This window comes from Argopecten irradians, chromosome 4 (assembly GCF_041381155.1).
Source record: "Argopecten irradians isolate NY chromosome 4, Ai_NY, whole genome shotgun sequence".
Taxonomy (NCBI): Eukaryota; Metazoa; Mollusca; class Bivalvia; order Pectinida; family Pectinidae; genus Argopecten; species Argopecten irradians.
The window spans coordinates 35,386,693-35,411,743 of record NC_091137.1 but is presented as its reverse complement, the minus strand read 5'-3'; the positions used below and the strand labels follow the sequence as shown (position 1 = coordinate 35,411,743).

Genomic DNA, 25,051 nt, shown 5'->3' with positions numbered 1-25,051 from the left:
AAAAAGTATGCTATATCTCAACACCAACGTCAACGTAATTTTATTATTCCAATCGTAATACGCAAGTACAAATATTTAAATCGTAATATATAATCTCATATTGTACTTTGTGATGTATCACATGATCTGCCCGATATCCAGTGATTTCGCCCGTGTAATATTTTTGCATATGTCACTAGTGAAATATGACCTGGAGCGATTTTCATTGGCTAGATATTCATTGTGACGTCAGACAAAAACAATGAAATGACGTCAGGAAAAATGACGTGACGTCAGGATAACGAGGACGGAGGGACAAAATGGTGACCTCTGCTGGAATCGGAATACATTTTGACGTGACATTCTTTATTATGTAGGTATTTGTAGATATTTGATAAAAAGTATCTTAAATTTATGTTTATTTCATATGATATTTTATGAAACTTGTCTCGAAGTTTTAATTTTTGCTCGCCAAGGCTTACAAAAATAAAAACGTCTTAGACTCGTTTCATAAAATTTCATGTGAAATGAACACTCATGTAAGATCCTAAATATCTTATTTTTTATACACTGAAACGTCAAAGTATACCAATAAAGTCATCAGTCAACAACTTCCTATTTCTATTACTCACCAGTGACTAGTATGTCCAATCATTTTGTTGACTGCGATTTGTTTGTCAAGGGATACGAAATTTTCCAGACGCCTACTTTATAATGTGATTGCTTTTGCTTTTAAACGAAGTCTATTTATAGCTACAAGTCAGCTTAACTGGTTTTTCCACGTCTTTTATTACATACACGTGGTACATGTTTGTAAACACACATCACGGAAGTTTTACGAAAATGACAATATTGTATGACACTTACATCTCTAAATTCTGAAACTACAATATATGCAATGAGTGCTTATTTAACAAGCAGTTATACGATGAAGTTATTATAATTTAAATATTATATCTCTCTATCGCGACAATCTGTATTTAACAAAGGCTACATAATCAATATTATAATTTACATATTAAACTATTTCAAACTCTCAAATATATATATATGTGACCTAAATACCGATTATCACCTAGAATGTTTATAAACGTATTGGCTTCAGGCCAACATTTTCGTCATGACTAATTTCATAGTGAATGACATTTACGTATTTACTCACGTTTTTGAAGCAGTGTATATCACAAACACACAGAAGACAATCAATTCCATGAAAAGCCAGAATACGAAAGTGAATCTATCTCCACAGTATTCTTGTGATCCAATCAACCCCATTTTCAGTTATCAAATAATCAACTGATAATGTGCTGCATTCAATAAGTTGAAGCAATGGTATAGTGTAAGCAAACAAACATTTGTCCGAGTACTATAATGATCGATTCACAAAACACTAAACCCAATAACTATAAGAACCAGATCCGCCAGCTGTCGTTCCAAACCCATACATAGACCATTATGCTATATATTGGAACTTCTGTCGGCCGTTTGTTTTTAATACGGGTATTTGTTACGGTTCATTGAAGGCCAGTGGAATTTTCCTCGAGGGGTATTCCAATAATAACAATGCAGTGATGAATATTCAAATGAGGTTATACATAGATTGACGTAACCGGGATTCGTGAAAAATTCACTTCTGCAGTAAACGGTATACCATTTGATATAATAGCAAGCAAAATTTATTTTCTACATTCCTTTATTTTTAAACTTTAATTTGATACCGAGATTTATATAAATCGACGGCTACTGCTATTTCTTTTAAGATGCATTCACATCTTAACATTCCATTATTAGTTCATTCACTATACGCCTTTTTATATTACTCACATATATATTTTTATTACATAATTGGTTTACACCAATCTATATATGAAGAGATATAATATTTTCAACTATAACACCGACCATTCAATAAAACCTTGTTATATTGCACGGTTCGAAGTTATATTGCACGCTTCCATGGAAACGTTATATTGCACGGTTCGAGATGTTATATTGCACGGCTTTAGGAACACCTCGCTGTTGTTGTCTAGTTTTGTAGAAAACTTCCGAGGAATTGCGAGTAACAGTGAGTTACGTTATTATGACGTCACAAAGGTTCACGCTCAATTTCGCGCTGGATTTATAGATCTCGAATCAAGCACGTCATGTAGACGTTTACTGTATCAAGTAAAGGACGGTCACGATGAATGTATTAGATCAAAAGGCTGCAACCAGGTCTAATAATGTGAAAACAGACAATAAGACACCCAAACCGGAGTTGCAACGTGACGTACGTGGGCTATACGTCATTCTTCAATAGGATATTAAGATGTTTTTTTCCGTACGGTACGGTGTCGGTGAGTTGTTAAGTGATTGTCGTATTCGTTTTATAAAAAAATATTCAACTGAAAAATTGGTGATTATGTAATAAAACAAATATTCCATGGTTACTGTGCTCTAGTTCATAATAGTTACTCATAATATTTAAGTGCCCGGGCAAGCGGGCACTATTGAAGTGGCGCGAAATTGAACGTGGATGTATTGTGACATCACCATTACATGACGTCATTATAACGTTGCGCTTCGACCAAGACGACAAGATGGCGGACAGGCTGTTGTGTGCGGGAATATTTACCCCTCGGTGATGGTAATCAACAAATGTTATATTGCACTCGGCCTTTGGCCTCGTGCAATATAACATTTGTTGATTACCATCACCTCGGGTTAAATATTATGAACTAGTGCACAGTAACCCATGAAATATTTGTATAATGGCATCTTATATTCAAGCTGTAACATACATTTTACGTGTTTCCCTGATTATAGAAAATTTGCATCAATGGATAAGTTCAAAGAAGTCCTGATATCTGCGGCTGTCACAAGCTATATAACAAATTCAACAAATAAGCTATAAATTCAAAGTCGAAATTCACATTATCATTGGACAAAAATGTTGACACAGTAAGACAAATGGGCTGACTTTAACTTAATACCTCTTAAATGGATGAAATTTACATACTTTACGCATGTTATTAAGTACATTAGTAAGTAATTTGCTACAAATGCAATTTATTGAATAACTGGAATTACATTTATATATTGTAACGTGGGACTTACACCATAAGATACTCTGATCGCTCACTTCTTGCAACAAGTGTTATATATATATGCCATTTATTTTCGGCGAAAACGCGTTCATGGTAGCGCTATGGCAACACACATATGGATCTATTTATATCTTCAAGATGCAAGCCTAAAACAAACAAAAAATCTCTCGATATTGGCATTATATTCTTGACAAGCATAATTGATATTGAAAATGAATAGCCACATTTGAACAGAAAATGACTACGCCATGCGACCTACCTTTTGGATCCAACATAAAGAATCATGCCCCAAATTACAGCTACTATCAACGACGAAAAGAGCCATCTTGCAGCCTGAGCAAGGAACGGATTCATGTTTGTATGTGACGTCACTAAGAAGAAGCTCGTGTTCCCTATGCTATTTATATAATACCCTATCCATCTACTGTTGGTAGCGTATACTATCCTTTGTAAACATGGTGTATGTACACGTACGCATAGGGTCACGTGAGTACATGAATATAAAAGAAACTGTACTGAGTTCGTGAAGAGTACATCGATATTCAGATGTTCACCATCGGGACTCTGCATCTGTTTCAACCATAGTCCCGAACGAAAACAACAAATCAAATCCACCAAAAACTAAACTGACTTAAATGTCAGAAAATTAGATTGTGCGATATTGGTAAATTCAATTGAAGTAGGGATACAAATTTTAGCTTCAATGGCAACCAAATACCAAAATGATATAAATCATATACAGTTGAAGTTTATGAAAACATTTAAATGATTTTTCTTCAAAGAACAGATTAAATCAATGCGATTGACTACTAGAAGACAATCAAGTTATTGGACAGATAACAATAAATGTATTGTTTATTCGACAGCTAGATCTTTGGGTCAAAAACCAGAACAAGTTTATGTTAGAGATCTTGAGAACATTGGCCTGGTGAATATGCAACTAATAGATAATCAATAACTTTAAAAGAAATTAATAGAAATGGATAACCTATACAATATACTCCATAACTGACTTGAAACATATGTGACACACATTTAGGTCCCCCGATCGGACACATCATATTTGGCTAGAAAATCGCACATTTAATTTTTCTGTGCCAGTTTAACAGATACATCTTACATCACAACTGAGTTTTGACATCAAATGACAAAATGTTGTAAGCAACAAGTGCCTATTGTATCTTTGGGCCAATAAACTAGGTATGTGGAACTTCCCATTGATTGTAGTATTAATCATATCGTAGGATCTATATATAGACCAAGCATATGTTACTTACATGTAAAAACTAACATCTGGATCTGACATAGTACATCCTTTCTCAAATGGAACAGATATATTCTTTTTCAAATATCTATCAATATCACATAAACTTTTAAGACAAAGAAACGTAAACCAAAATGTTCGAATTTGAACTTACATTGATTACTACCTTAGATAATTTGCTTGAAAGGTTACCAATTTTACTACACTAGACACAAGCACTTACCTATCTCCAAAAAACTTCTTGGGACCAAAAGACCACATTTGTCTGAATTCATGTCCCCAACTGGTATTCGTTCCGTAATATCTAGACACGTGATTGGAGCAAGAGGTCATTGGGTTATAAGTACCCAAACGATTGGGTACAGCTCAACTCTAATTTCAAATACGATACAAAAAGAACAAAGACTACACATGTTACACTCAACCTTCGGGATGGTCCACGTGCACTTGTGCCGCCAATTGTGTGACGTCACGGTACCTATTCGTCGGTACAAGCGTATAAAAGTTATGTATACAGTAATTTCAGTACAACATAAAATGTGTCAAACAGCTGCTAATGTAATATAACACTATGCCATTTTCAAAGATAAAAATGGAAAGTATTAATTGACAAATGGTAATATGTTCTCAATTTTATAAAAGGGATCATAGCTTCCTGTGGTAGGCCATGTCAAATACGCCTGATACAACCCTAAACTAATAAATAGAAAAATAATCATTGATATGCATGTTTATATAAATAGGCAGTGTTTTTTCATATATGTGTTTATGATTACATATACTCATTGTATTGTGTATATTCAATAATCCTAATTTTTCTATAGGAGAATAAAGAAGTATTGAATAATCATTATTTTAGTTCTTTCAATTCAATTGAAAAGTTTCAGAGCTGAAATATTCCTTCCCAATTGAAATTAAAAAAACCCGCTGAATCTAGCCATTTTCAATTTTTCGAGTGCCATAATAAATGATGAATTGAATATAATGAAATGATCCTAATTACAGCTTTAATTGGAACTGTTTGTTTTAAGTTTGATTTCTGATATATGTATAAAGAAGAGTGCAGTATAATGTTGGTACCAACATCAGGAAGCATGCCAGATAAAGCTGTTTGCTAGATTACTGTACGATAGGTAGTCAGACAATCAGCCATCTATAAAACCACATCCTATCAGCCGACACAAAGAACAACAACAAGATGACTGATAACACGACATGAGTGCAACCCCTAAATATTTACCCAAAGTCTCAATGAGATACTGCAACGTTACATGTTTCAGCAATAGTATTGTTTTACCGAGATATTGATATAATGTGCTATTTTAGATTGTGGTGCACAAACAGTGGGCTTTTTGAAATTTAAAACCTCGTATTGAGACTTCCGCATTTAACTGCTACTGAAAACGCTATAGGACAGACATGTAGGGTTGTGTGCCCCTGTTTGTATAGAAATGACAAATGTTCCTGGTGGAATTAAGAGAATATGAGCAAGTGCATTGGCATACCTGTAACTTTCATCACTTAGATAGATATAAATGGTAAAATAAAAATGAACCGTATTCCTTACGTCTTTCCCATGCTAAAGAATGCCAAGGGATGGTGTGTTAATAAAAGTATAGTTTTGTGCAAAATCCTTTACAATGCTTGATTGTTTTTAAATTTGAATATTCAAAATAAACTTCAATACTCACCATCGCAAGATAGCACCCATAAGACAAACGCATAAAACACAGCTCTCTGTGGCTAGCCAGGAGACCCATCTAGGTATGAGCTCCATTGCCAGTGTCAAATAGCAGAGTTTAACGACGAGAAACTATCAAAACATCAAAGTGCGTATCACAAAACGTCAAGAAACTGTCAAAACATCACTGTAAATATCGCAAAATGACGAGAACTTTCCAAAACAAAGAATCACCTATGTTTAGCAGTGGTAAAATATGAGAAACTGTCACATCTGCACTGCGAATGCAATTGTTTTGCCGCCTTCAGGTACATGTATTGCTGCAGTTTGAAATAGTAACCATCTTAAAGTTCCTGAAGGAACGTATCATAGGTTTCCTGTTGTTTCCAAAGCACTAAAGCATATATTTCCCTCAAATCAAAAGTGAAAGTACACATATACAATGTCGGATAGCGAACAGCTGTGACATGCACCCGATGATATAAACGCACATTGTTCGAATGCATTCCCGACCAAAATATATGTCAGCAGCGTATTTTTACGACAAATGGATTTCCGATGTTATGTAAATTAGTGTTCGATTAAAACTGTATGCAATGGAATATTACTAATTACAGTGGAAAACGACCTATTTATATATATAGGTGAAAGGGTATACAGGTAGACCGTTCTGTAAGATTCTGTGCCAGGGATGGCACTAGGTACTTCCAGTTTACTTCCTTTATGTACCAGGGATGGCACTAGGTACTTCCAGTTTACTTCCTTTATGTGCCAGGGATGGCACTAGGTACTTCCAGTTTACTTCCTTTATGTACCAGGGATGGCACTAGGTACTTCCAGTTTACTTCCTTTATGTACCAGGGATGGCACTAGGTACTTCCAGTTTACTTCCTTTATGTGCCAGGGATGGCACTAGGTACTTCCAGTTTACTTCCTTTATGTACCAGGGATGGCACTAGGTACTTCCAGTTTACTTCCTTTATGTGCCAGGGATGGCACTAGGTACTTCCAGTTTACTTCCTTTATGTACTAGTGATGGCACTAGGTACTTCCAGTTTACTTCCTTTATGAGATTGATGTTATGTCGATATTACTGCAAACGTACTTATATTATTTGTCGTAGACGAATTTTAGCCCAAATAGATTATAAAAATAAGCTATATTGATTTTGTGTATTTACAATCATTGTTTTATCATAGACATTCTGAAACTGCAAAATAAAACCGATATTCAACCAACGAATTGAACGACTGGATTGAATCTTAACGATATGGCGGCTATAAATCTGTTGACAATATTAATATTTGATATGTTTTTATAGCACTAGGAATGAAATCAATGTCACACATTTCGGACACAGAATACTAGATTTGAAGTTATTAGCTGTTTAAGTGCCATGTATATAATGCTTTATTTATATACATACGAAGCTGACGTAAGGCTTGTAACTGATATATCGTCAAGAGCGGGCGACATTCACACACAGCACAATGCCTGATATATATATTAACGACCTGGTGGTAGAATTTTCTCGACTTAACAGTTGGCACATACACAAATTAGGTACAGTCAAGTCACAGAGCGACGGAGTAGAACGAATTGGTGTCTTCTAAGACATTGTCATGTTAAAACAAGAGCTAATATTTCTAAAATTTACAATTCGTTTTTCTGGGACATATTGAAGATAATTTGATAGCCTGCACTATCGCTTATGATGGAGGAAGAAATTTCTTTGCAATTCATTTCAATTCCATTGCATTTGGCGAAAGCAGAGATATACTGTATGCAGACATATAGTGTAAATACAAATTAAGAAAATAAATTCATCAAGAAAATGAAAAAAAAAATGTGAACCTTACATACAAAACTGTACATAACAAAGGAAAGAGATATAATACATATAGTGCAGATAATGATAAACATATGAGCTGGGGCCACTTCCTTTGTTTACACTCTTTGTTAAGTCTTTCCTGCCATTGTTAATGCACATTGTCTTTATTGACAAGCCTTTCCTGCCATTCTTGATGCAAACATTTGTTTTCATTAGTTTAAACAATACATTTTTGATATAAGGGTTAAGATGATAGCAGATCAAATATGGCCCGATAAGTATATATTTATGTATACAAATTATCTATTTTGTGGAAATTACACGAGCTGAGATTCAAACAGTTATACAACACAAGTGCGATACTCATTGAGGATAATTTGATATGTTAAGGCTGAATGTCTAACGGTTATAAATAACTACTCACATTTTCATCAGGGTCCCCGTTAAACTGATAATAATGACAGCTATCTCCATGATCAACCATATCCCTAACATTTGTCGAGCGGAAATATGATTTGTAATCATAATGTCCATTTCCAAGTCATGCACCTTCCTATTCCTTAAAATATCTCTCAAAATGCCGCAAAAGGTTACATATAAAATAGTAAACACTTCAGTTACAATATGTATAGCTAGGCAGGTTCACCGTGAGTTTACAAACGTGTGCTGTCAACTGGAACATGTATGGGGAACCGAAGGGGAATGTTTCGGATTTAAAATACATTTCCTACAAAATATATTCATAAATCACGATCTATTATGAGGAATTATGATGCTCTATGGAGAAATCTTTCTCCAAGTAATCCACACGCATTCGGCGTTTAGTATTTATTTTCAACTGATCAGCTTGTTTCCTAAGTCTCCCTATCCTAGTTCCGCTCCGCCGTTTTATACGGCTGTGTGCTTTTAACATATATTAAGCGGCAAGCATTCCGGCTTCAACCGGTATAGGGTGGTTGAGTCCGGATCGCACTCCAATATGCTAATGAAATAGGCATGCATTGTCTAACCTGAGATCAATATTTGTTCATATGCAATCAATAGTTTAATATCTATCAGTTTAAGTAGCAATTAAGTGTGTCGCCGCAATTTCTACAGTCAAGCTTTAACATCAGGTACAGTTTGTTTACAAATTGTGAGAAAACATTCCGGAACGGAAAAACTGAAATAAATCAGGAAAAAACCATAATGTTTATAAGAGAAATTAATGGAGTATATTTGATATTTAATTTAGGGTAGAAAATGACATTATGACAAACCAAGAATCTGATTATAGTGTCTATAAAATCGCAAAATGTCAGTCCCTTGTAACATAGCCAGACAGCCATATATATTGATAAGTATTCCCCTGTAACACGAATCAAAATATAAATCTCCTATATCATCAATTAAAAACTAAAATATTTATCATAGACAAGGCAGTGAATACGCTATATTCGCGCACAGTGTTGTAAGCTGTAGACCTATCAATACTTAAAATGTCGTCTAAGGCGGTTTATGTATATACTTTGTCGTGTATCAATGTAACAGTCTGTGTCGGTATTTTACTTACATTCGGAAAGCTGTATCCACCACGACAACGAAGAAGATTAGTAGTTCCATTACAACACACAGACCACACTGCATCATTTGCGATTTAGCCATTTTCAGTCAGTATCGTTTATAAATCCTAGTATGTGATCTATCCTGCTGTGTTTACAATGTCGTTTTCTAATTATGTTATGCTGTAGGGGGAAACCCCGTGCACGTCATGATCTATATTAAGACCATGGGAAACTATGTGATTTCTAGGTAATATCATCCAAACTGGCAACTTGAAAGATTTCTATCAGCGTAACATTTCATTAATTAAAAATTTCTATGGAAAGGTATTATCTGCGATTCATCTGATATCAGTCTGAAATATTAATGTCAGCTGGGAATGCCGCCACTAATTTTTAAACCAAGCGTTCTCGTCGTTATTCCGTTAATCGAGTACATATAATAGCTAGGTCATTTTCAGATAAAGGTACAACATATTTGCTAGAGATTCGCTGTTACTATTTAATACAAAATTATTATTCTCACAAATATTTTATAGATATATCAAGAAATGCCATTCATCGTGGTTCAATTAGTTCCTTCATTTCAGTCACAGAAGTACAGGAAGGTCAAATGTCACTCAAGTTATTGATACGGAAACACACTTAATTATACGCCAGAACAAGTGTTGGTTTAAGCATGATACAAACATGTTAATGCGCTGTTTAAATCCGACATTGACGAAATAAAATTGTGTTATCAACGGGAAAAAGTATTAAGGAAATAATTCTATATTATTTTTCTAAAAAACGCGGTTATCGTAATATTTTGAAAGATAATCGTGTCAGAAATGTCCGAAAGCTTTCCAGGAAATGGAGATTGGTAGAATAAGTGTTTTGTTTGTCGTAGAGGATATCACCACAGTTCCTTCAATGTCAAATTATTTTCAGTTTCGGTACCAATCAAATATTGGTAAAATGAGTTGATATATCAGGTGAGACTTGTTCTATCGACATAAAGTAATAACAATAGAATAGATGAGATAAGATAATCATAAAAAATTATAAGCGGGGAAAACCGTCTTGATATTACATATATCATGTAGGTATTAACGGCGGTTTTTGGGTCAACCCCACTTAGGCTTGCATAATTTTGATAAAATTTTATTGTTAAGTTGTAGTGTTTGTAGTTGCTATTATTGTATAGTTGCATTGCTAATCATTATTCCATGTTTTAATCTACATGGTGGATTATTAGAAATAAATTCAAATGTCACCCTTTTTTATTTTTTGTTTTTCATTTTGATAGTTTGTTTACTATGTTACCAAACCTTATGCTTAAAATTCAAATTTGCTTTGCCCAACGTTAAACGACAAAACCAAACTAAAAGTCAGTCAGTGTCAGTGATTTTATAAATTTCACTTTTAATCTATGAAAATTATTTGGTTCCATCAAACCTGTGAATTCAGAAGAAGATTTTTGAAATTTTAGCCATTTTGAACCATTTTGGCCCCGCCCCTCTGGTCCCTGGGGGTCAGCCAGGTCCAATATGGTGTTAAAATGCTATTTCAGGCTAATAATTCTAACCCAGTTTGATTCATTTCCTGTTAAAACTAAGCAAATAATATTCATAAATGTGTTTTTCCTATATGAACTTTAGTAAATTTTACTCCCTCCCCAGGGAAAAATCTGAGATCCCAAGGCCATGAAATTCACATTTTTGTAAAGGGCCTTGGTTCCATCGATCTGTGAATTCAAAATAATTTTGAAAAGTTTGCCAGTTTGAACTCTTTTGGCCCCGCCCCTCTGGCCCCTGGGGATCCGCCAGGATCAATATGGATATGATGTTGCATAGCCTTCTCAGGCTAATAATTGACTAATTTCCTATGAAAACAAAGAAAATAATGTTCATAATTTTGTTTTTCCTATATAAACTATAGAAAATTTGACCCCCTCCCCAGGGGAAAATCTGAGATCCGAGGGCCATGAAATTCACATTTTTGTAAAGGGCCTTAAGACCTTCCAACCTATGAAGAGTATCTGGTTCCATCAAATCTGTGAATTCAGAAAAAGTTTTAGCCTATTTGACCCCCTTTGCCCCGGCCCCTAAGGCCCCTGGGGGTCAGCCAAGACAAATATGGATATGACGATAAAATGCTATCTCAGGCTAAATATTCTAGCCCAGTTTGACTAATTTCCTATGAAAAATAAGAAAATAACGTTCATAAATATGTTTTTCCTATATAAACTATAGTAAACTTGTCCCCTCCCCAGGGGGAAACACGGGATCCCAAGGTCAAATAATTAACAATTTTTGTAAAGGACCTCAAGACCTTTCAATCTATGAAGAGTATTTGATTCTGCCAGTTCTGGAATTTTAGAAGAAATTTTTTGAAATTTCAGCCTATTTGACCCCTTTTGGCCCCACCTCTCAGGCTCCTGGGGGTCAGTCGTGGGAAAATTGTTAATAGGATCGAATGGCCATCTCATACTGATAATTCTGACAACATTTGACTTATTTCCTATTACAAATGACCAGATAATGCTCAAAAACGTGTTTTCCCTATATAAACTATAGTAAATTTGACCCCCTCCCCAGGAGGGAACCCGAGACCCCAGGGTCATATAATTCACAATTTTTTTAAAGGACCTCAAGACCTTTCAATCTTTGAAGAGTATTTGATTCTGCCATTTCTGGAATTTCAGAAGAAGATTTTTGAAGTTTTAGCCTATTTGACCCCTTTTGGCCCACCCCTTAGGCCACTGGAGGGCTGGGACCATATAATTCACAATTTTTGTTGACCTTTGGCTATGGAAGGTTTCTGCAAAATTTCAACAAATTTGGTTAGGTAGTTTTGGAGAAGAAGTCGAAAAAGTAAATTGTATATCGCAATACGACGGACGACGCACGACGGACAAAAGGCGATTATAGGTCACTTGAGACTTCGTCTCAGGTGACCTAAAAAGACACACAAAAAAGACACCACGAATATTTTCGATTCATTAACAGGAGAAGAAAGACGTGACGCAGGTGGGAACTGTATTTACTAATGGACCATTTGGAACATTAAGATAAACAGATTATTCCATTAAAGCTGTGTCGGTTACTCTCCGAATTAATTCACACAATTAACCGGGATTTTGGACATGATTAATGGCAACATAATCAACATTGCTTTCTTCAGCAAAATGATGCATTCGGTGTATCTTGTCACCTACACTAGAATATTCGGTCAGTATAGGCAGGTTTCCGGATTTTGCACGTTTTATTTGTTAATAAGGAAGGGAAAGGTCATACAAGTTCGTCGGAATACACAGTGATCCGGTGATTTCGTGTACTTAGTCACAGTAAACTTTCTCAAATCACTGTCACTATTAAGCAATAAGTTGAATAAACTATTACGGCTAGCCCCTCTAAGTATAGGTCAGCGATACCTACTGCATATTCAAATACCTCAAGAAACAAGATAATTTAGATATAGCAAGATTTTAAGAGTTAGTTCGTTATCCGGCTCGACTTTCCAAAAATGACTTTTGCAATATATATGGCATGGTTCACACTGTTTTTGCATAATCTTCAGTCTCGTTTTCGTATGAAAAATAAAGATGATTGACGGGTTGGTTTATATACGTCCTTTTAACAACCAGGGTAATTTAAGGACGACTTCCCATTTAGACAATGTGTTTGTGTGAATGTATGTACATTTTCGGAGGCTGCGGTATGTTATTAATGTGTTTCTTTGCAGCGGAAACGTTTGCTCTTTTTACAGACGACTTTATCTTCATCTAAGTAGAAACAACGTCATTCACTCTGATAATTAGTTGGGATCATAAACTTTAACATTTAGCAATTGTTCATCGTAAATTCGTTTGAGAAAATCAAAACCAACATCAAGCAAAATCAGCACCACATGTTTCTAGAAAAACATCCGACAATACTGCAGATAATTCGGATAATACAAGGCTTAGTTTTCTTCGTTTCATAGCATTTCTTTAACGTTAAGAAATCGCCTATCTTATAATTCCCCAAAGAAAAACATTACCGAAGCTAAAGCAAAAATGTTATGACATTTTCCATAACTCCTGTAATGTTATTGTTCAATGGATATTTCTAAGTTAAGGTATTCCTTAAAGCCAAGAAACGTTAAGACACTGGGCCCAGGTAAACGAACTAAAATATAAAATTAATTTTTTATCAAATGCCTCTAATGTACGAGTAAACATATTGCAATAACAAGAATGTTTTCAATATATATGATATATATCATTTTGTATGTACCAAACGTTCCCCTAAATATGTGTAATGGGACACGCTGCACGTGTAAAGAACAGGACTACAATACAAAACGACCTTCAACTCTTGATCTCTGTTGGTAAACATAGGCGCGTGCAGTCATACTAGGCATTATTGTATACGAATTGTGTGCAAAAGAATACCAATATATACATATATATGCCGAAGTTTGCCTAGAAATAAGTATATTACGCTGTTGAGAATATTGTATTTAAATGCTACGAAATTGGTATTTTTGTCAATTAACTTTTCGAGATAGTTATGCAGAAAGCAGAGCTAATTGCTTAGTAACAGCAAGCCAGAATCGCCATATTTCTCGTTTACACAATTGTGTGAGTTCGAAAAAAATTAAAATGGCATTTTCGTGGGGCGCAAATTTCAGTTCGGAACGATACACTTACAAATTGATAAAAGATAAATGTTTCAGCTAACATGAAAACATGTGTGCCTACATACACTACCTATAGACATATGTCATTCAATTGCTCCCCAAGGAAGTCTTAACGCCGTAGTTGAAATTTATATTTATAAATCGTGAACATTTATATATAAAGTTCTTGTACATCCAAGAGTACTATTAGTTTTTGGATACTTACATCCATGAGTCGGAATATCCTGAAATAACTCCATGAATCTGAGCCATGCCTCATTTATGAACGTACTTTGTACCAGTGTGGGTGTATAGTTAGTCTGGATGGCACACATAGAGTATGTCTAGCGCATTGTCATTGATATTCACGTGCATTTACAGCGGGTACACTACTACCGTATTTACACGTATACAATGCAAGCTCAATGTTTACTCGCACGAGGACGCCTTGGTCCACTGACCACAAATGCCCAGACAGGCTTACATGTAATAATTACACGCACATATCAAGTTGTTCGACTAGGTCATGCATGGTATATAGTGAGAGCACAGACAAATGTCATAAATGTTTCGATTGATTCAGCGTGTACGCGCGTGAATGTCCACACAGGCCGTTCCAATACTCGCACATATCACAATGCAGTTATTACACGTACCAGTATGTTTTAGTTCTGGGAATACATTAAACATATTCGAGAGTGCTATTTACAGTACAGTCCTTTTGTAGCATTGGACGGGGTGCCATTAAGCTGTCCTTTACCTTGATATGCCATTGACTACATTCTAACCAAATAGCAAAGGAGCTGTGCCAAGATGTTTTTAAAATCTTGCAATAACAACTAAGCGTTTTGCACAGTTGATTGAATAAGTTTATGAATATAAGAAAACAACCATAATGCATTCAAAGTATAAAGGAAACACGCTACTTGGAAGAGAAGGTTACTTGAAGTAGGCACTTGTGAACACTGGTATATATAGGACTACTCCGATATCAAGACTTTGTTAAATAGGTTTTCCTCTCCATGTGTAATCAGAAAGTTTGTTGTATTACGTACTCATATACGACATTTGAATACTGTGTACACATTTATGAAGTTTGTTTTTACAATATCACGCTGTTGTGTATGTGTTGTGCTATAACCCGTTTCTCAGATATTGACATTTATCTTACAAATGACATAATCAATATCATAACGCATTACATTTCCTGTTGAGTTATTTAGTAATTCGGTAAATACGTTGTATAATTCATTGGATGAAGATCTAGATGAAATAGTTTCTTTTTTGTTAGCAATCAAATCTCACCACGATTATGATGATATTACAAAATAACTTAGAGGACATTATTCAACATGTGGTCTTCCACGATTTTAATAATAACACTGGAAGCAGACCGACAAGTGACCATGTTCATAGTTTTACTAAATACTATGACTAAAACTAATAACTAAAGAAATATGCAATAGTTCACTTCTCTATTCGCTTAACTAATTCACATAGGAAAATTTATCATAGACTGTTCCGTCCTTTGAATTAAAAAGTTAAGCTGCGTATTTACGGGTGAATGAGTTATATGTAAACAACTGTAGACCTGGTCATAATTTAGACAGTAAAGACGTTACAATCAGAAGTGTATACACGACCCAGAAAGCATCAAGGAAAATTCAGATAAGAATAGCACATATCTTTTGCAACGATAGCCATGTTTTAAAGAATAGTCACTGAGGAAACTGACCGAGAAAACTGCACGACTTATCATACAGTATAATAACGGTAGTCCGGAAAATTCATGATCCGGACGTAATTATCAGTGATGGCTTTGTAAACGTAATTATGCAGTCCGAAAAAAATTAATCCAGACGATTTTACTTGGGGACGCATATGTTCGGGTTATCGACAATCTACTTATTGACTTATCTCTGACTTATCTCGTCATTATATACAAATATATTTAATAATACTCCTTGGGAATCTAGATGTTACGATTAGAGCTAGACTGGCCACCTCTCTCTAGACTATTTAAAACATCACTAAAAGTTGACATGAATATTCTTGTTTCTACTACTTGACTGAACTCTGCTGAGAAAGTCAACAACGTTGGGTCTGATGGTTTGCCTATATCAGAGCAAAGACAACCCAGTGGTTATCAAGGAGGATTTTACTTAGAATAGTAAAGACTACTTCATGCAATAACAGGTAATAAAAGATCAAAAGATAACATAACAGCTATTCTTAACATAGACGAAGTACTGAACTACAGGATATATTCAAGAAATATTTTCTATATGTATTTATGATAGACACATTTTGACCCAGTGGGTATCGGTGAAGATTCGACTAAGGATAATAAAAACTAACTGGACAATCTACATTATAAATTGATGATAGACTTACCTTGTTATACTAGCGATCATGAGAACAGCCACTGTAACTAATGTTCCTACACCTAGAACCAACACAAAAACGTGACGAGACCTCACTTTATCCATCATCACCTAGCGTAAGACTCTATCCGTCTGGTACAACTCTCATTAGAGAAATGCCTGCCTCTCAATTCACCTGATCAACATCAGTCAAGTGATTAATGATGTTTATATCAAACAGATTATAATCCGTCTGCCATTTTACAGGAATCGAGGTCTAAGCCCACGTGCTAAGGTCGTATATTCTTTATGATTCAGATTAGAAATTACACACGCCCAACTCAAACACAAATATAAAAACAATTTTTTTTCTGATAGTATTCATCACCTCAGCAAGAATTTATATCTGATTCGACGTACAGGTGAAAGTTCGGGTTTTTAATTTCCTGCACAGGTTAAGGGTCATTCACCTTAGCTACCTGCATGGACAGAATATGAGGATAAGTGTGTGTTTTAGGGGCCGGCCGGGCGGACATTCACATCGTCTGCTTCTCACTATAAGTTGGAAGCGTCCCAAAATTCGCCGTCGATTCTTTTGCATTAGACATATAAAGCTTTCCCTGCAGCAGTATGGCACTGACCGTGAGGCCATTGCATGTCCATAAGGAGACCACAATGGCCTGCTTAATATTGACATATATATTTGTAAGCGTTAGACTTTGACAAAGTTTTGCACTGGGCTGTAATTCCTTATTAATTAGACGGTTTACGTACAACTGACCGATCCTAGGGGTCGAATTGGAACTGACCGATAGTTTTGTATTGAAACCAATATTATGAGTGGCACTGACCGCAAAGCGTATTATTCGTATCTGAGTTTTCTGCCAATACACGAATGCGACGTACATTTATATATTTGTAAATAATTTACCCTTTAACACTCAAATACACGGCCATGCCCACAGTGTTTATGAATGAAAATAATTGATAATACAATCAATTTTGTCGTCTTGTGTAAATGAACTCAACTTAAGAAGTTCAATAAACAACAATTGTATCTAAACTTATGATTACATGAACAAAGCTTAAGACATACTTTCTTTAATTAACTTCATCATAATTTATCATTATAGTGTATGCTTTTGCCATTAACTTTGTTATAATATCATATTGTATTTTCTGGTCTAGTTTAATGATAAATCAATTCAATTAAGAGTTAAACATAAACAAATAAAATATCACATTAAATATCAAAAGATTTTGACGAAGCGTTTCTTAGAGAAGAATTCTGATTGTTATTCTCTAACCAGAAACCATATAAATGTACATATAATTTAATGAAGAAAAAAAACCGTACATAGGCAATGGATCATCTTAAATTGGTGAAACATCATTTCAGCTTTACAATGCTTAGACAGGTCAGTGAATAAGGTATGAGTTGCCATTTTCTAGGAAATTACAGAGCTACATGATAACAGTATCAGGGGGACAAAGTTAATGAGAATTTATGAGAAATACAATCAAATATGTAGAATTTATCGATATAGAACAAGACAAATTTGCTTGTAAACATACTTTTATAAAAATGAATTGAACAAAATTAATTTGGAATCAATTTACAATTGTCTTGATAAATGTAAATATGCTTTGCATAACTTGTGTTTATAACCATACCTTTCTTCACCATATAAGAAGGCAAATGACGTATTTCTAGTTGTGTCGGTACCGTTGAGACCATTTCTGTTCCGAAGTTGGTTGATTTCTTCCATAGCCTTTGTGAACCTGTGATGAGCAGAACAAGACATGTACTTAAGGAATGAGTCTTTGCTATATATTATCTAGATAACGTGTTTACATGTTTACAAATCATCATATTGTGCCAGGATAAACAATATGGACTATGATCAGTGCCAGGTTACTACTCCATGCAGGTCTTAACAAGTCAAAAGATATTAATACTTACGCTTGTCGTATCGCAAAGAATAATTTTAATTCAGGATTTGGTTGCATAGAAGAACACATATAGAAGTTAAGCTAACTGTTCGTGAAATTTAGCCGTTTCCAGAAACAGCCAGTGCCTCGAAATATCTAGAGTAACTAAAGCGACATGCAACACATTCTCCTGTGATAGTTAAAGGAACACCTTTATACAATACATCTTTATCTTTACTCTTTGTTGGATTTTTAACATATTTAACATGTATTTAGGACAGATGTGTGTTTCGTATCAAAGCACACATATGCAGTTACATAAAGTTCAAGGATACAATTGCAGTACTTAACATTCTAATACAATCATGATATACCTATTGTTATAGCTTACTTACCTATAAAGGAATCGAAATGTCATTTTCTTTAGATTTCACAACACGTGGTAATCATGGATGACAATGAAAAATAATAATACATTTTGTCTTGAGGTTATGTATAAATAGAGAATCACTTTGTAAATATAGTCAACAAGTCGTTTGATTATTAGGACTTGTCCGGTCATTCACCGGGCCACTTCAACCTCTTTGACCTGAGCAGTGTGTGTTAGTGTGTGTGTAACAGTATCAGTTCAAACCTATTCGATGAATATAGCCTTAAATCGCTGTAGTAAATATCTTAAAGTTGAACCATGTGTCGGTCACTGGGTCCACTACTAACTCTTGTGACCTTAGATATCTCTGTGACGCCAGACTTTATAACCACAACCAAGTCCTATTAAACGACGTTTATTGATAACGGGGAACAAAATCAGAAAAAAAGATTTGTTGCACATTTCGCAACCGAACCTATCTGCATTTACCGATGTAAAGCTACCGATTTATCTGATGGATGTGTGGTGTTTATAGAGTGTTTTCTTTGAATCAAGTCAGCGTGAGAAAAGTCATTTAAATGTAACCAAAAGTCTCAATGTTTTTCTTTTTTATCTTGTTCATGCAGTGAATAACTTGACCTGCTTCTGCGAGAAAAATCTGGTCATCCTAAAGTACAAAGTATTCTATGTAACGTAAACAATGAAATTCATGTTTGTAAATTGATAATCGTACATCTATATCATGTTCTGATATGGAAAAAACTGCTTTCGATATACCAGGCGCCAAGTGTAACAAATCCACTACTTTTAAGTAAAAAGTTTGCGTGTGCTTTTGTAAATCTAAAAAATATGTATTCTGATCTAAAAACAAACATACATTCTTATTTCCATCATTGTCCTTGTTCTTGTTTCCAGTTTATATTATCATTATTTAAATAGAAAATTTGAAAATTCCTTTTGCAAAATATAAAATGGGCCGAGCCTTTGTTTTTTAATAGAAATTTTTCATGAGGAAATATTTCTTTTATATCTAAAAGCAGAAAGGAAAAGTTTACTTGTTAACGTCGGTATTTGATGAAGATATTTTATAGAACAAGTCTATGAAACATTTACACGTATAAGTTTTTGTTGTTTTTGTACTTACGTCACAACCCTGACGAGAAGGATGATTGGGATGATAGTCACAAACGCTATGGCGAACACCGTGATCAACATTGCCCGTGTTTCCTTCATATTGAAAAGTCCTGGTCAGTTTTATTCCGTAATACTCGGTTTCACTTTTAGTCGAGCACCACACGCTCTCCGGTGTGATCCAGAAGTTCTAGGTGATATCTGCCTCCTCTATTTGATTGAACCACGAATGTTTACATTACGTATTCACAGCTGATTGTTGCAGATACACGACATTCGCGTTAAGCTTGCCAAAGGTCAATGACATTAAGTAGTTCTCTATGTACGTAATTCTTTATTCATCTGAAGAATCACTTTCTACAGTCTGAAAGAATGAACAGTAACGTTACTATCACCTGTCAAATGCTGACCTGAAGATTTCACAACATAAATATTACTTAGCGGTGTTTTGTGTATCCGGATCAACCGATCTCCGCTATCTCTGATAAGAGTGTACACACATATCGCCAGGTTAATCTTCCTATCTCGCTATGTATGAATGTCATCCTTGTTGTAAAACATATCGGTCACCTGTACCCAATCTGCTCATAATAAATTATGCACCGCGCTCTCCGACTCAACAAGATATTCCTAAAACGAAAGTAGACTTCAAAGGTACCACACCATAACACGATATTCTCTTGCAGCGGAACAATATCACGCAGTGAGCTTGTGACTGGAAGTTTCTTTCTAGGTCAAGGCAGTTTATTACTCAGATTTTATTTAATGCATCCCCACGTCTAATTTACTGGCGTGTGGTTTGAAATGCTATTGTTTTACATCTCGTTATAAGTTAGGTATATACTGAGCTCAGACACGTAGACACGCTGGTATCTCTACACACCTAGACATGGTCATCGTGCATCTGGTGACCTCATCCCATAAGATGTACATCTATAGATAAAACGATAAAAACTTGTTTTTATTATTTCTAACAGATAAAAAGTCATAGAAATCCTAAATGTCTGGCGCATTCTAGAATGTCACTCCTTTCTTTTCTATAGATTAAGTTATTCTTGCATACGTAATTATTGATCTCATGAGCAGTGATTTAAGGGCATTTATTTAATACTATTCTAACTTTGTCGTTTCATTATCACCATTCAGATGAACGTTAGAAGAGATCGACTTAGGATAAATTGCTTTGTTTAATTTCTGTAGTACTTAAACGTTTTATTTCAAGCTAAGGTTGATTAAAGGTATTTCTTTTAGTGGAGTAGTGTACTGTGAAAGAATTGTTATGTAGCGCCTCCTAAAAGCGATATTATTGTTCATTTTGTAGTGCAGAATATTCCTACAGCACACTTATTACAGTGGTGAAATCGGTCACACTAGTCGCCCGATGCCCTTTATGTTAATACAACATATACGGTTTGCTACAGAAAGTGAACAGGATAAAGAGCCTTCTTCACGGGACCTATACATATAATATATCATATTGAAATCACTTTTTGAATAATAAATTTCACTATCTTTTCATAAATAAACAAGTGCTTTATTTTGGCCTCTATCATGGAGAGCGCAATCTGTCCGTTTCTGTTTTTTTTAAATTCTTAATTTTTCTTTTGCAGATTTCTCTGAAAAGATTTAAGTATGTTACAAAAACGTACTTATATGAATCAGAAAAAAATGTTTTTAAATTTTAATTACATACAATGAACTATTTACTTTTTATTTTCACATTTGATAACATTTACATGACCTTGGCGATCTCGGTTAATGTATGCATATTTTAAAAATAGAAAAAAATGTCTCACCTTAAAACTGGGAAACCTTAATTTAAATGGACAATTGGCGTTATTTATTCTATGATTTATACATACATGCATGAGTCATTAATATATTGTTAACATTGTGTATTCAAATAGTTTTTAATATTTATCTGGAGAATTAAAAAAACTGTAAACAAGACTTAAATAACGGCGACAAAGGGGAGATTAATCGAGAATATACTATCCATCCCTGATTGCGAAAAGAGTTGTCTTTCTTGTACTGTCCAAATGGTCATTGCTTTCAATAAAATTTCGATACTTGCGCTTCGCTATCTCTGTGTAACTTCTGCGCTTTGCTATGGAGGAGTTGACTACTACTTGACCATATCTTTAGCTTATGTAGCCTTGCCATTTTTTAGGTATCAATAAATTTTCTTTTAAATATGTACCACAAAGATTCATCGACACAAAGGTCATAGAGCAAAAGATTTTTGTTTTAACAAAAAATAAATAAAACAAATATCATATCACATCTTAGCTAAGGTCATATCATCCATTCATTCATAAGCGAGGATATGTAACAATAAAGAAGACGTGTATATTGTTTACACGAAAATGAAAAGGCGTTTACAATATCCTGGAGTGAATGTCGTAATTGTTCTAAAAGTCAAATTGTGTCTTTGTTATAATTGAACTTATGCCGTTATTATTATGCTATTTTACTGAAATTTCCCGCCAAAGACTCCAAAACAAGCACACCCAACACGGGCAAACCAGTCGTCCCATTCATTAATTTATCAAACTATGGTATGATGGTATGTTTCAGTCAGGGACAATACCCAGAAACTTTCTCACATGAGTCCTAATGGAGGCAAATACTGACCTTGTTTTGAGTTACATAACGTTAGGAGTTAAAGTATCATTAAAACTTATAGATTAGCAGTTTTTATTTTTTATAAGTAACTACATATAAAAAGTTATGACCCTTGTTATTTTTCTCCGTAAGTCTATGATCAAGTTCACATTTGATTCGGGTTAAGGGTATATTTAGGATATACTGTAACATACTGTTTTACTAAATTAATGCCCAATGAGCAGTCATGTAATGACGGCCTTCCATATATGGGTGTCTTGCGTACGTGAAGTGTGAGGTGCGTTTGTTGTGAGACTGTGATATATTCGTGTTGTATCTTTTTATGCATGAACTCCAAATGAAGCATGCTGTTGCAGACACCAAAGTAAGCACACCACAACCGGTCACAATTTACTGACAATCAATATGATCAAAATACAGATTCTTATATTACTGCGTTGAATAAGAGGATCTGACAGCATCCAATTAGGTGTCATGTCCAGGTGACCTTTGGAAATGACCAATCAAATTGCTGCTGCCAGAATCTTGAATGTGACCTTAAGGGGACAAAATTGTTTGAAAAAGCTATCAGAATTATTTTCGTGTACGAAGTCAATTCCCCTAAACAGCACCAGAAAGCTAACGAAGACGTCCGGAAGAATGAAGTCAGTAAGATAGAAAAGGGGAAAAACATCTGAAGTATAGAGTCCCTTTACCAAATGGTACAGGTTACCAGTCCAAAATAAGAAAAGTTATATAACAATTATTTTTTTGATAACTTTATATGAATAGTTATATAAATAACACTATCAATAGAGTATCTTGTAGGAATCGACTCATTACTACGAGTAGTATGCAGTTCTACTTCGTGCAGCTAGTCTGAAGTCGTAAATGACATACAATATTTCTAACCAAAACTTATTGAAAAATATAATAGGGGAAAAAAGGGAATATTTGGATAAGGTGCAGTATAATTCATGATGTCCTGAACTGTTGATTGATAGTCACAAACTAAACTCGGTGACAGATGCGACTGTTTCCGGACGTATTTGTTTGCTGTTGTGAGTGTCACTTGTACGTCTTCAGTTTGCCAATCCCGCAAATGTATTGTCCATTATTTCATCGCTTAATGGGTTTATCTATTACGGACATTAAGTACTGCCTCCGATTCAGAATTTATTTCCAACCAATACAACAGCTATTGTAAAAGCGGAGTAGTTACTGGTCCGGAAATTTCAAAAATACTGTGATGTCGCACCTACATTTGTGGATAATGTATTGGGAATTCTGATTTATGTTGCAAAGTTTCTAACTCTACATACTGGACGGGAATTTATAATCATATGTTCCTCAGTCTATGAAATCGTATAAAAGAGAATTTCGTAATACAGTTCAAGTACTTTTATCTCCATTTGTATCTATAAACCCAGGGGATATATCAAAGGAAGTGCCGGCAGTGAGGCCCAGATATATACAAAAGAATCAATTACTTATTTTAAAACCTGTTTCCGCGTTATTAATTTCTATACCATACGATTTGTTTATGTGGCAAATAACAATCTATTTGGTGTAATTGCGAACTAAAATAACATTTCTGTAACATTTTCAAAACGAATTAAGTATTCGATCATGTAGAAATACTAAAATGACCATTATCTGTTGCGCGTAGGACTGTGTTCTTAATGGTCTCGTTTTATGGTCCAAAACAGTTAATTTTTTAAGCATAAATATTAAATTTGCTAAATGAATGTAATTAAAGTTAAAATCTTTACCATCCTACGTTGTGTTTTCAATAAATATGGCATCATTTGATAAATGTTAGATCTTTACTATCCCTTGATAGCAAGGGATAGATTCAGAACTCAGACAGAAACAAGAGGCCCAGAGGGCCTGTATCGCTCACCTGGTTTGTAATGCAAAGTAATGTTCTGAATACAGGTTCATTGTTTCTTTTCTGAAGGAATTTGAATATTAACATCAAAGGACCTCTTTCACGAACAATGGAATTTTGCCCACGAACCAATTTTATTGAAATTAAATGTAATATGTTGCAATATAAATGCAAACTCTTGAAATACGTTAAAAAAATTCAAAAGGTCCCAGGGGCCTGTGCTATGGCCAAATTAATGTTGCCCAGTAGAGGTGTATGACAGGGTTCCCTTTTTGATCCAAAAAGTTATAAAAATAATGTTTTATGTCATAAAACTGTATTATTTTCTGAAGAGTATAAATAATCACATATAATGATCACAAATATGTAGGCAAAATGGGACAAATAAAATTTTGGCTACATTTTAAAGACAGAAAATATCGAAATTTTGGGTGTTATTTTCGGCCATGTCAATTATTAACAATGGTGATTCACCCACTTCCAGTTTGAGTGCACCAAAAATATTTTCTAAAAAGTTGGCTCATTACCTGAAGTAAATATTATGAAAATTTCAGAAAAATTGTGGACCGGTAAATTTGTCGTTTAAAGGTTATAATATAGCATGGTCTATTTTTAGTAACGTTACATAATGTTAAGAATATGCTTATTTTGGATCATTTATCACGAATCTAACGGTGTCAACATTAATGTATAATCCAATACTCATCTGTAACGCTTGATATGATTTCAAATTG

At 34.6% G+C, this 25,051-nt stretch overlaps 1 protein-coding gene across 10 annotated transcripts in view; it reads right to left on the bottom strand.

Annotated features, from left to right (window-relative positions):
- The window catches only part of LOC138321465 (uncharacterized), a 37,356-nt gene extending 16,872 nt beyond the window's left edge, over positions 1-20,484 (bottom strand). Inside the window, exons 1-2 of one of the 10 annotated variants that reach the window (XM_069265176.1) lie at positions 19,836-20,484; positions 18,064-18,171 (exon numbers count right to left, since the gene is read on the bottom strand). In XM_069265176.1, coding sequence (XP_069121277.1) covers positions 18,064-18,171; positions 19,836-19,924 — 197 coding nt within the window. In that variant the 5' untranslated portion in view covers positions 19,925-20,484. Of the gene's footprint in view, positions 1-1,141; positions 1,437-3,324; positions 3,469-4,552; positions 4,676-6,020; positions 6,174-8,265; positions 8,458-9,393; positions 9,551-14,252; positions 14,395-16,420; positions 16,531-18,063; positions 18,172-18,716; positions 18,755-19,835 lie in introns of those variants that run through there. The other 9 variants (XM_069265179.1, XM_069265186.1, XM_069265193.1 and 6 more) reach the window with 9 other exon arrangements.
- Between the last annotated feature and the right edge of the window lie 4,567 nt (positions 20,485-25,051).